Here is a 14,028-nt window from a genome sequence, read left to right on the forward strand (position 1 = left end):
GAAATGAAAAAACAGGCAAAAACAATGAGGCTCAGAGACAGATTCATAGTTATTTCATTTCAGCAACACTTAACGGCACCACCAAACTGAGCCCAGTGAACGGATCACAGGAACAATAGTTTCATCAATCAGATTAGCTATCTTCCAAGGAGAGCAGCTACAAGGGTATTTTGGTTTTAGTGCTTCCTAGGCAGTTTAAGCTCAGAGTTATTAATAAACCTTTTGCACCTTGCAGCCTTCAGTTAACCACCCACCTCTTCTCTTCAAAACTAGATAGGGTGGTATGTGTCAAAATACCACTAGGCAATTTTGCTTTTGTTAAAAATGACCCCTGACTAGTAAGTTGCATCTGGACTGGGAAATCTCCAGATACTTGATGCTGCTGTAAGGTCATTTTCTGAAATGTAAGGAGTCCTGACATTGACTTTCTGGCTAGCTGTGGTTCCTATCCTTACAGCTTTCTGAGTAAACTGGTGCCACATGAAGCCTTTTGCAGACTTTGAGTCTGAGGGTTTGGTTTAACCTAAGAAGATCCCCTGGTAAACCTGCAGAAGTAAAAAAATCTTCTCGTTGAAATATGTAGATGAGAGAACAAAGGTCTTATAACACTCCCAGTTTTCTTAATCCATTGATCTTAAAAGCCAAACTTAAGATATTAACTGGGGATTTGGACATCTCAAGGGAAAAGCCCGGACCATATCAGAGCAGCTCACGAAGGTTCCTCTGTACCAAGTGTATTCTCCTCAGTCACAGGATAAAACACACTGTTCACTGCTCTCAGAGGGCAGTGCAATGGACCAGAACAGGGCATTCATTCAAATGGTGTCATGGCCCTTGACAAAGTAATCCACCCCTATTTTTTCTTCCCAACAATGCCCTGGCACATAGTCCAAAATAAATTTTACGGTGAATGTCACATGAAAGCAAAACAATACCCTCCCAAATAATGTAGTACCAAAAACACACATCAAAAAGTGGGATCTCCTAAATTCTAAAATTTCTCTTCCTAATCTCAACCAAGAACTCAGATAATACCATTTAAAAATACTGATTGGGGCGCCTGGGTGGCTCAGTCGGTTAAGTGTCCGACTTTGGCTGAGGTCATGATCTCACAGTTCATGGGTTTGAGCCCCGCGTCGGGCTCTGTGCTGACAGCTCAGAGCCTGGACCTGTCTCAGATTCTGTGTCTCCCTCTCTCTCTGCCCCTCCCCTGTTCACTCTGTCTCAAGAATAAACAAAAAAAAATTTTTCTTAACATTTACTGATAAAAGTAAATCCTTTACATGTTCTCTTTCATCGTCACAACTCCCTAAGGTTGGTGTGTCTTTTTCTTTGTTGTGGTGATGCTTATAGGTAAGAAATTGCATCTGAAAGAAGTCATTTTTACAAAGTCCATAGCTAGTTCACAGTCTGTGATTAAACAGGAAAATTTTGCTAACAAGTTAACAGAGGTTTCAGATTTTTTATAGAGTAGCCACTTTTCAAATCCATATTTATTCTCAATCCTCAAAAGAACGAAATTAGGATACCCACAAGAATAGGTAATTATCACCAACAGCCCATGTCTGTAATATGTTAAGAATACTGCAAACATCTGTCCACATGCGTGTGGGGAAATCAGCATCTCAAACTAGCAATCACGTCTGGAACATACACAAGAACAGTTAAGTGGGGACTGCACAGGAAGAAGAATAAATGGGGTCCTAGGGTTTTTTCCCAAAAGTGGTAGGTCTCACTGTGGGTGAGGAAATGCCAAGAACCACTGTAAAACCTGGTGAATCAAACTCCTGGAAAGTCAAAAAGTAGAGACAAAGTGCACATAAATCAGAATCTTAAGAGCCATACCACATCTTGGAGAAGTGAGCTTATCCCTTATTATTAGAAGGAAGATAATAGCTCTATAAATTAGACCCAGCAACCACACACTCCTGGGTATGGATATAACTTGTACCTAATGTTCATAGGAGCCAAAGATTGTAAACAGCCTAAATACTCTTCAGTGAATGGTTAAACAGGTACACTAAATACAGTGAAATAGAATCAACAGTGCAAAGGAGTCAACCACTGACTAGATTTAGATCTTAAAGGAATTAGGTCAAATGAAAAAACCAATTCTCAAAAGGTCACATACACTATGATTCCATTTTATGACACTCTTGAAGACAAAATTATAAAGGAGAGATTAGTGGTTACCAGGATTAGGGATGGTGGTAGGGAGGGAAGGTGGATGGGTGTGACCATAAAAGGATAGCACTAGAGTTTTTGGTGACTTGGTGGAACAGTTGTATAGCTTGATTGTAGTGTCAGCTAAAAATCTACATGTGACGTACTTACATAGAACACACATGTGAGAGCATTTAGAAGTAAAATCTGAATCAGGTCTGTGGGCTATACCCATTTCCTGGTTTTGATATTGTACTATAGTTCTATGTTACCTCTGGGACTGCTGTACCTTTTCCCGCTCAACTTCCTATGAATCTATGATTTCAAAGCAAAAATTTAATAGCGCTAAAAAATATCAGATGACTCCCCCCTCCCCCCGCCAAAGGCTCTCTCACTGAATTTCACAAAAACTACTTACCAGAAGTTATCCTTGAACGAATCAAAACCCCTCACTTCCCATTTGATTACTTGGTATGGCTGGTAACTACCCACACACACACACACACACACACACACACACACACAAATCACAGCTTCAGAAAATATTGAAAGTCCCTCTAATGAGAAAATTAAAAATGAGAAATTTTCAGATGAAAATGCTGAAAACAATTCTTTAACACTCTATACTGATATGAGTTAAATATAAACTGTAGAAACAAAAAAATTCAAATTAGAAATTCAAAAAGAACTGGACAAACTACATGAAAACGTGAAATGCCTGCTGACTGGAATCAGAAAAAAAAAAAAAAAAAAAACACCAAGAAAAAGACAAACATCTCAGAAGGAATGTATCAGAGGAAGAAAACGAGAGGAACAAACTCAAACAGACAAGAAAATGAAAGAAATAAAAAAAAAATCTGAAGTTTAAAAAATTAGGCAAAGAAGATCTAACATATAATTAAAATCACTGGAAAAAAGATGGAAAAGTTGTTCTCAAAGTGTGGTAAGATAAATCTTGAATAAGGGACAATTGAAGATAACTGGACCGTCCTCTTCAAAAAGTCAATGAATGATGTGAGGAAAAAAAAAAAAGATGGGAGAACTGTTCTGGATTTTTAAAAGTGTAAGACATTCTGGGACATTTGAGAAAATCTGAAAATAGCTGGATATTAGATGTTAAAAGAATTACTGTTAACTTTTTGTTGTGATAATGGGTTTTTGTTTAAAGGATGTCCTTATTCTAAGAAAACGCATGCTGAAATATCTAGGGATGAAATATGTTATCTACAACTCCAAAACTTTAGAAATATGTATATATAAATATGTGAATATATACACATATAAGTAAAATATAGCAAAAGATTAGCAACTGGAGATGAAGTTTTCAAGTTCGAACATACACACACATCCTGGTTTTATCGAGGATAACACAGAAACAGCCCCTACTAATAGAGTTTACTTTAACAATACAATTCCCAGATCCTTTGGGGGAAAACCCACCTCTACACATACTTTGGTTTATCTAAGTTACATTCAAGATTATCCTTTTTATAAAACAGTTCTGCAGTGGGGGCATCCCAGCCTCAAGTAGTACTGTCCTATTTAAAACATCTTCATTTCTATTTCACCCTTGAGTTCTGCGTTCCTTTCACATTAGAAAATAGAATTTGGGTTTTGTCTAGTGACAAAAATCAGTCCTCCACTTGAGGGTCTATGTCACATTAAAAGAAGAAACCACTCCCATTTTCCGTCCTCTCCTGACTTGAGTTTTTTCCTTATGCAGGTTGGTTCCAAGATCCATCATTTAACTACTTTATACCAAGAACCCTCAACATCCTAACCTCCTAATTTTCACTGCACCTTCTCTGCAAGATCTCAACTTTGCATCAGTCCAACTTGACAATGCATTTCCCCAATGCCACCTCTTAAACAAAACTTTCTTTTATTGATGTCCCATTCTGATGTGATCCATCCTCCCTTAGAAGTCTTATATACCACTTTGTATTGTTGGTGTCCTAAGTGCACAATATCTCTGCCTCTGAGCCAGGGAGATGTCCTTACCACTCTTATGGCAATTATTTCTTTTGCCTTGTTACCTGTGAAGAAACTCAGGATTTTGTATATTTAAATTTGTTAAATGGTTACATGAAAGAAACTGAGAAAACAGCCATAGAACACATTTATGGTTTATATATTATTTATGTATTATCTTTGTAATGTGATGAAAAGGCAGTGTTTCTTAGATACTTCATGTACTTTCTTCTCCGACAAATTCTCATTTCTGGTCACTGAAACCTGTAAGCAACTGAGCAGCTTCTGTCTGTATCTAAAATGGAAAAATACACGTTATAAATAAACAGCACAGCATAGATATCAACTTGTGAAATCTAAGTTCATAAAGTGGGCTCTGGTTTGTTTCTAAGAGTTCCCAAAAACCAGGATAGCACATTGTAAAAATAAAATTTAACAGTGACTGGGTAAGACTCTCCCACGTTAATACACATCCGTTGCCTTTTGTTTTAGAAATCTTATTTGATCTGTCATGTATGTCAAACAGGAATAAGGCAGCAAGTAACTCATAACATCTGTTAATAGTAACTAAACATTTGCATACAGAAATTAATGGAAATGTTAATGAACTCACATGTGAAATGAATACTCTTGTTTTCAACAATGTGCATTTAGATAGTTTTTAAAGAAGTTCTTACTTCACGTTTAATAGTGCCTCAATAGAAACCTATCTGCCTTAATTTATTAGAGATGTTACCTGTTTATCCTCCTCTGTGTGTGCTGGATAGTCCTTGGCTTTCATTAGCCAGAAGGCAGCAAGCTTTTTGTTGTGTAACTTCAAATAGGTCTTTCCTAAAAGAAGCAAGTTTTTGCTGTAGAAGTTTGGATCCACTGTACAGAAGAAAGAAAAATTTATTTCAGATGACATACTTGTAGAGGCTTAATTTTTTCAGTCTAAATTCCAATAATAAATTTATGTGGTCAGTAAAAGATTAGGCTAACTCAAATTCTCTTTTGTTCAACTATTCCTATCTCAGAAAAATGCTGGTTAAGTATGATTCATTCAGTGTCTACTATATGATGGGAGAAGTAACAGGTAATGGGAGCCTAGGAGGAGCTTCTAAACCAGATATGGTCCTTAAAGAAAGGTTGCTCAGGAGAACTGACCTGTAGAGTAAAACCTGGAGATGACTATAATTATTGAGGATTGTTTTAGCTCTGTAAGACATGACCATGCTTTTTTCTCAACACCCCAAACGCTTATTCCTTTAAGGCTCTAGGTTTTATTTGGCAATTATGCTTCTAAATCCCTCTGAGGAAATTTTATTCCCAAATTCATATTCATGATCTATAGAACTACCACCATAACAGGTTATCAGTGAAAGACAGTAACAGAGCATATCAGAATATATTACTGACACAGTTTAACATGCAGACTCAATTCTTCATAAGAAATGTTTTTTTTTAAATGCTTTGCTATCAGAAAAGCATCTGAACAAGTCCATATGAGTAGGCTCTCTAATACAGTCTTTAATATTCTTCTGATTAATTTTATAGAAATAAAATTACAGTGGTTTCTTGGGTGTATTTGGTAACATATGCTTATGTCCTTTACTTTTCTAGTTTGTGCTATTAATATTAAAAAGGAAGAACTTAGGATGGGCTGGTGTCAGTTTTGTAGGGCTGGCCATTTCTTCAAAGCAAGAGTGACATGAAACTCTTCACAAAAGAAGACAATATCTGCAACAAAACAAAAACTGGCCTGGTTTAAAAACAAGACGTCTTATTTAAGTTCTATTTGAAAGTTGCTAAAAGAGTAAATCTTAGAAAAAATTTTTTTAAAATGTGATAGTCATTAACTAGACTTACTGTAATCATTTACAACATATACAAGTATTGAATCCTTATGCTGTACACCTGAAACTAACATAATGTAGTATGTCAGTTATGTCTCAATAAAAAAATTTTAAACATTTAAATACATAATAAATGTTCCTAATCAGCTGTATAATCTTGAGTAAGAGAGTTAACATGTCAAAGCCTCCTCTCAAAAGGAAGGTTGAATTACATCAAATAAAGGACCATTCCAGAACTGTAGCTCTAAATTCAGCAGCAACCTACTTCTTACTCAGGTGATCTTTACTGACTAAAGACTAAAAAATATTTGATAATGTCTACTGCAAAAAGAAGTAGATCAGAATAAGTAACATTTTATTTTAAAAATTTCTATTATAGGGGTGGCTCATTCAGTTAAGTGTCCAACTTCAGCTCCGGTCACAATCTCATGGTTCATGAGTTTGTGCCCTACAGCGGGCTCTGTGCTGACAGCTCAGAGCCTGGAGCCTGCTTCAGATTCTGTGTCTCCCTCTCTCTGCCCCTCCCTGGCTCGTACTCTCTTTCTCTCTCTCAAAAATAAACATTTAAAAAATGAGGATTTTAAATAAAAATTTCTATTCTATATAAAGCATTCATACAATTTTAACTGTATTAGTATGTGAAATTAAAAATGTTACCTTGCTCTGCCCTGTGAAAGTAGCCTAAGGCCTGTTAAAAACACAACCCAAACATAATTAAAAGGGTTATAACAGAATCAATATTTAAAAAACTTTTGTTCAAAAGTCAGGAAGTAAATTAAAATATCTTAAAGTCCAATTCATTGACAGAGTTAACATAGCAAAATTGAACATATTATTAAATCATCGGAGCACAGATTACAGTATATGGACCACTTCAAGTAATAGCTTGATTGCTGTTCAGAACTTGTACCAACCAAGCATCAAGTGCAGAGAGGAAAGATCATCATGTGCAACAGAGCTATTCTGATCCTTCTCTTCTTAAATCATAATAGTCACTACCAGTAAAAACTTGATAAAATCAAAAGCTAAATTTACTCAGTGGTATATAGGTTGTACCAATAAATTTTTAAAACTCCTTTATTACTGAAATTCCAACATAAAATGCTATTGTGAATCTGAAACTCTTAGTTCTTTTTGTTCCACTTCGACTGTTTTTATAATGTATTAACTGATTTCTTAGAAACATAACTAACTTGTTATAGTAGAGCTGACAGTATTTTCTTAGAATATATTCTTTTTAATAGCAGTATTTCCCCACTGTGTTCTAATTTTTCAACTAAATATTTTTACATCAAATTCTACAATATTATTTCCCAGAAGAAAAACATAGCTCCTTGTTATGGTATAGGTATTATGGAAGCTTTTTCAATGGCCTTATCTCCTTACTCTGAAAATTTTAGTGATGTTAACTCAAAATATTTGCCCAGAAATCCCTTTCAAATTTTATTTTTAACAAGGAAGCAAAAGGCCTTGAAAATATAAGAGTATGATCCTTTCAACCCCACTTTTTAAAAAAAGTTACAATTACTCTTTATCTATACAAATACACACTTTCTTCTCCAGGTAAATGGTAGTGTGTAGAACACGTACCTAAAACATGCTGAACAGCAGCTGTTGAATTTCTTGTTCTATTTTATGACTTTTATATGGTATATAGGTTTCAAATAGAAAATGATAAATTTTAGCCATGAGCTATTATAGCTAACAACATACCAGAGTCATCAGCCACTCACCTAAAGAAAAAAAACCACTCACCAGTCATAGATTATAAGTTTTAAGCCTTTGTGATAAGATAGTTGCATTGGATGGTTAGAAACGTGCTCAAATGCCTCACTGATCAGAGCTCCAGATCTGGACACTGTAGGATGGCACTGCAGTTAGGAAACCAGTACTAACTTAATAAAGGACAGCACACTACCTCCTCATAGGTGGAACTAGGAGGAGTTGCAAACAGCATTTTAGCAATTCTTCTTTGATACCAAGGCATTTCAGCAAATGTATAACACCTACAGAGAAATAAAATAACATCTATATATCTGAAATTCACCCTTTTTTTCTCTTAAGAAAACTAAGCATCTTAACATATAAAATGTATCTTCTCCTGTTGTAGGTTTAAATAATTTGTACTTTACATAATAATATCCAGTAGGTTAATATGCCTACTAAATTACCCAGAGACTGGTTTATATTGATCCATCAATTAAGGTATATTTTGTGATTAATATAAATAGTAAGCAATAGTACTAGTAATGATAACAGCATATATCATTCATCACTAAGTGCTCACTTTGTTTCAGGTGCTAGGTGATTCTCTCTCATCCGCTCCTTACAAGGACTAAATGAGTCTGGGTCATTACCCCTATTTTTTGCATTAGAAAGACTAACTCAGAGAAGTTTTTAAAAAACTGACAAAACCATGGGGTGACTGAGTGGCTCAGTGGCTTAGGTCATGATCTTGCGGTCTGTGGGTTTGAGCCCCACATTGGACTCTGTGCTGATGGCGTAGAGCCTGGATTCAGCTTCAGATTCTCTGTCTCCCTTTCTCTCTGCCCCTCTCCTGCTCACGATCTGTCTCCCTCAAAAATAAACATTAAAAAAATTTTTAATTAAAATAAAATGACAAAACCAACATGATATGCATAAATAACAATGACAAAACACAACTTAAGCCCACCTATTTGAAAGAGTGAAGCAAATGATTAACATCCAAAGATCTTGACAACTTTCTGATAGAAGTAGGGAAAAAAGTGCTAGATCTCTGACTATGGTCTGAATTCCTTGAGGTAGACTTGTATCTCATTCATGTTTACTCCCTAACATCTGACTTAGTGACTGTCTCTCCATTATCATTAGTCCTCAGAAAGCGTTTTGTTAGTTTAATATGGCCCTGAAGGATATTTAACTCTTTTTTAAGAGTCTGATACAAGGTTTTTTACACCAAAAAGAAGACAATAAAATATTCAGATCTGCAGACTACACCCAAAGAAAACATGGCAAACCTGTCTCAAGAAAGACTCTTAAATCAGCAAGCATTTAAACAGATTGGTGTATGCTCATACCAGCAAAATAATGTTATACATTGGATAAATGGAAAGATACTAAAAGTCAAAATTATATTGTTGTTAAGATGAATCAGACTGTATTTTATACACTTTGAAGAAGCAAAGACTCTCTTAGAGCATCAAACTGTATTGCTACATAATTAGATGAATCCAATTTCATTGGATAAAAATAATCTTTCCCAACAAAAGGAATTTCAAAGTCTAGCAAGAAGTTTTAACGCCTTTTTCATCTTAATATTTACTTCTAAGTGATCTGAATAACAATGGTTAACACAATTACAATCAAATTTAGTATTTTCTAACAATACATCACAACTGCTAGTTAATATAATGAACTAAATACTCATGAATGTCAAATACTTTTAAATATTTTACATCTTGGTTTCATATACTACAAAATAAGATCATACTAAATACCACTGAAATATTTACTTAAGAAATTTTCTTACCAAATACCCATAAGGTGAATGGAGGTAGCATCTTTTGGGTTCAGTTCAATTGCTTTCTAACAAGAAAGGAGAAGGTCAATCATATCTGTGCTCTAAACACAAATAAATAATGCTTGTGTTTCAGCAAGCATAAAGCCATGATGTAAAAAAGTTTTTTGGCAACCCTGCATTTCAATCCTTCTAGGATAATGAATATCAGCTTTCTCCCTCTTGATTCTTTAATTTGGTTAATAAATTCATTTCAATACACTGTTAATGACTTGTATTAAAGTTCTGTTTTATAAAGTTTGGCAATAAATCCTGATAGGATTTATCAATATGAGAAAAAACATGAAATCTGTAAACAATCTCATTCTGAAAACTATAGTTCTCAATGTTTCTTCTAGATAAGAAAAGGAAGTTATTTTTGGCAAGTTCTATATGAATATTGCATTAAATAGCATTATTTCCTAAAATAAGAAAAAAGTTACATAATAATTTTACAAAGTCTCTTCTTGTATTTAGAATTTATTCAACCTCCCCATTTATCCTTAACAAAGGAAAAATGCTATTTGGTCATAGAATTTATTAGTAAAATAATTATATGCAATGTAAAATACATTGATAAAGTCTCCCTAATTTCTATTTACTATGTGAAAGTCCTATGTGAATTAATGTAAAGCATAAACTACAGATTAACCCAACTATTCCTTTTTTCAATTACTTTGTTGAACGCCACTAAGAATATCTCAGATTAATGTTAATCCTATTAAAAATAAAAGACCCTTGTTAAAAAATTGAGACCTTCTATTTTATGCTTTTCAGTAAACCCACATTTTCACTTTCAGTTAGTAATTATGAGATACGCATTTTAAAATATTTGTAACTGGTTATCAGTGTGAGCTCTGAAGCCAAGACTGACAGAATTTAAATCACAGCTCAGTGACTTCTACCTTTTTGACTTTGGCAAGTTCTCTCTTCTTGCCAGGCCTGAGTTTGCTGTTTTATAGAATTGAGAGAATAATATACCTACTTTATAGGGTTGTGGTGAAAAATTAAATGAGCAAGTAATAGAAGGTACTTAACACAGTAATATCTTCTATCACCAACATCATTATTAATTTTACTTGTCAAAAGTATCAATTTACTACTGACATTGATTAATGGAAGCAGAAGTAATACCTAGAATAAGGCTGAGTAGGACTTAGAAATCTTGCTTCAATAATATGGGTAAGAATCAGCACTGACCTTATTTTACTTTTCCACTAAATATAGTAATATGATTTATAGCAAAATATGTTTTAAAGTATACACAACTTAGGGGCACCTGGATGGCTCAGTCAGTTAAGTGTCCGACTTTGGCTCAGGTCATGATCTCACAGTTCATGGGTTCAAACCCTGAGTTAGGCTCTGTGCTGACAGCTTAGAGCCTGGAGCCTGCTTCAGATTCTGTGTGTCACTCTGTCCCTCCCCTGCTCATGCCCTCTCTCTCTCTCAAAATAAATAAATTAAAAAAGAAAAGTATACACAACTTATACACTAACCATCCTTTCCTAACTGGAGTTCCACTGGAAAATTAAGCCCTACAAAAAATTATATGAATAACTAACTTTCTCCAATCTACCAAGAATGGTATAGAGCTAGTACCATTCTAGATGCAAGGGAGAAAAGTTAACTTGTAACATACAATGGATGCCTAGGGGAATTTAATTTTCTTACAGGAGGGGTTGAGAGGGACTACTCTCAAGTAAACCCTTTCTTTTATAATTCTTCCTGCCATTAGTTGAAGTGTTTTTAAAAAACCATCCAAAGATAGGAGTGCCTGATTGGCTCAGTCAGTGGAGCATGCAACTCTTGATCTTGGGGGCTGTGAGTTCAAGCCTCATGTTGGGTGCAGAGATTGCTTAAAATAAAATCTTTAAAACAACAACAATCCAAAGACAGTAATTCCTTATGGCTTTGGATATAATAATGGAATTAGAAATAATAGTATAAATGATCTTTTTAGTGTGTAAATACTAAACATTATTATTTTTTATTTTTTTTTTTAATTTTTTTTTTTAACGTTTATTTATTTTTGAGACAGAGAGAGACAGAGCATGAACAGGGGAGGGGCAGAGAGAGAGGGAGACACAGAATCTGAAACAGGCTCCAGGCTCTGAGCTGTCAGCACAGAGCCCGACGTGGGGCTCGAACTCACGGACCACGAGATCGTGACCTGAGCCAAAGTCGGCCACTTAACCGACTGAGCCACCCAGGCGCCCCAACATTATTATTTTTTAAATATACTTACACAGACATGAAACTTGCAATGCATCATTTTTAAAAAATATAGCCTTTTCTGTTTCCATTAATACAATTTTCTGCAATTTTTCATTTTTCATATTGAAGTTATTTGTCACATATTTCTACATCATATAGCACAGAATAATTTAGGCAATTTTTTTTTAATGCCACTGAGCAAACTATGGCATTTCACCGAATCTAAGATACTGTGAAAGTTACAATATATCATTATTATATGTACCACTAAAAAGAAAAAAAGCACTGCCAATTATAGGATACCATTGATTATATAATATAATCTGATTTTAAAGTTCTTAAAATGTGAAAAATGTTGCATATTATTAAATGGAAATATATATGTATATATATGCATACACACATACACGTGTGTGTGTGTATATATATATATATTCAGACATCGATAAATAAAATATATATATTTTATTCAGACATCGATATATATATATATATATCGATGTCTGAATAAAAAGCTAGGACTCCTGACTCCTAGCTTTTCTACTACCCATTATATAAACTATGAATTGAGACTATAACTATAAAATTCAGAAAGGCTAGTAAAGAGCTTATCTAACATTCTCCCCATGTATGTTTCCATCATATTCTCTTCCTTTGCATTTTTACAATGGTCTAAAATATCACAAGAGAAATAAATATGCTGGGTTTTTAGTGTCAGTTTTTTGGGAGTTTTTTGTTTAGTTTTGCTTAGGACAATGAAGTAGTGTTTATGCGCATCATAAAAAATACAAACTCCTAGAAAATATCTGACACCTAACAAAGAGCTTACTATAAAATAAGTAACTGGAAATATTAAAACACAAAGTACCCACACAGAGATAATACTGTTAACAGTACTATTACTATTGGGTTTGTCAATTGTGTTAGATTGTTAGACTAGACCACACCTCTGGGTATTCAGGACCTTATATAGCACCCTCTCACAAACTCTTGTCTTGGCCACATGACTTGTTTAGGTCCACAGGACTTTACTAAGTGTGATACAAAACAGAAGCCTGATAAAAGTTTCCACACTGGAATTTTACCTGGAATGCCATTCTTGGAAGCCAGCTACCATGCTATAAAGAAACTTGGGCTAGACTACTAAATAATATAAAGAAAAGTGGAGAGAAACAGTCACTAACAGGATATCGTGCGCATTCCCGTCCCAGCTGAAGACAGAGGTGAACACAGCTATCTAAATGATCTCAGTTACACCAAACAGATCAAAGCACCACTACAGAGTAAACCCACAAAATTTTGAGAAATAAGCTGTCACTGCTTTAGGTCTCTAAATTTTAGATGGTTTGCTATACAGCAATAAATAAGTGAAACAGAAATCTATTAAAAAAAGTAATGACTTTTAAAATTCATCAGTACCTCAAAATGCTCCTTGATGATGTAAGCATTTGCAATTTTAGCCTTGATGCCTTCATAATCTCCAACATCACTAATACAGATTGCATACCACTAAAAATAGAAGGAAAAAAACCATATAAGAATAATAATACCCCACTAATACTCCACTCAATACAAGGTAAAACTGAATATTTATTCCTCAATAGTCATTCTCATTCAACAAAAACTTAGCATAAAAACTGAATAAAATATACTGTCATATACAAAGGAAAGTAGACATGGCCCTTAAGGAACTCAAGGACAGGACGTGTCTATAGAGAACTATAATACAAGGTAAAGAATACAGAATCTCTAAGGAAGTTATCAACACAATGAGGAGACAATGATTCATGTTTATAACCAGAGTATAAATTTTTAAAAATTTGCAATTGAATAACTATCATTTTATTTTCTCATCCTCTTTTCTACAAGCTGCTTCTTCTCCCACATCTGCACGGTTCTAGTAATAAGAGCCACATCTGTCAATTGTGATGTTGTCCCCATAGCCACAGATGGGACAACAGACCCAAACTGAGACAATCTGAGTTTTGTCCCTAAGGACTAAATACAAAATATCCAAGCTTCATAAATTCAAGTGCTGTAGAAAGTCATAAGATGTAGAATGAGAAAAAGAGTCTACAGAGAAAAAGATGTGCAGGTAACAGCAAAGAGATAATATAAACCTCTGAGCAATCAAGCCAGGTTTTCCTGAACCAAAAACACCCTGCCTTTAGGTTTTATTAGAAACAGTAGTTTCTAATAAACCGCCCCTCCATTTTTATTTGAGCTTATTTCTGTGGGGTTTTAAGAATTATAACCACAAAGATTTTAATTAAAACAAACTTCTGTTTAAATCTATTCTCTGCCAAA

General features: G+C 34.4%; 1 protein-coding gene across 15 annotated transcripts in view; it reads right to left on the reverse strand.

Moving 5' to 3' along the window:
• Positions 1-4,286: 4,286 nt before the first annotated feature.
• The window catches only part of RMDN1 (regulator of microtubule dynamics 1), a 58,227-nt gene continuing 48,485 nt past the window's right edge, over positions 4,287-14,028 (reverse strand). For 8 of the 15 annotated variants that reach the window (XM_042923457.1, XM_042923466.1, XM_042923464.1 and 5 more), the window contains 6 exons: positions 13,141-13,230; positions 9,481-9,536; positions 7,888-7,975; positions 6,627-6,657; positions 4,871-5,004; positions 4,287-4,429 (listed from right to left, as the gene is read on the reverse strand). In XM_042923457.1, coding sequence (XP_042779391.1) covers positions 4,379-4,429; positions 4,871-5,004; positions 6,627-6,657; positions 7,888-7,975; positions 9,481-9,536; positions 13,141-13,230 — 450 coding nt within the window. In that variant the 3' untranslated portion in view covers positions 4,287-4,378. Of the gene's footprint in view, positions 4,430-4,870; positions 5,854-6,558; positions 6,658-7,724; positions 7,976-9,480; positions 9,537-13,140; positions 13,231-14,028 lie in introns of those variants that run through there. The other 7 variants (XM_042923459.1, XM_042923461.1, XR_006198166.1 and 4 more) reach the window with 7 other exon arrangements.

The sequence above is a fragment of the Panthera leo genome, chromosome F2, assembly GCF_018350215.1.
Source record: "Panthera leo isolate Ple1 chromosome F2, P.leo_Ple1_pat1.1, whole genome shotgun sequence".
Taxonomy (NCBI): domain Eukaryota; kingdom Metazoa; phylum Chordata; class Mammalia; order Carnivora; family Felidae; genus Panthera; species Panthera leo.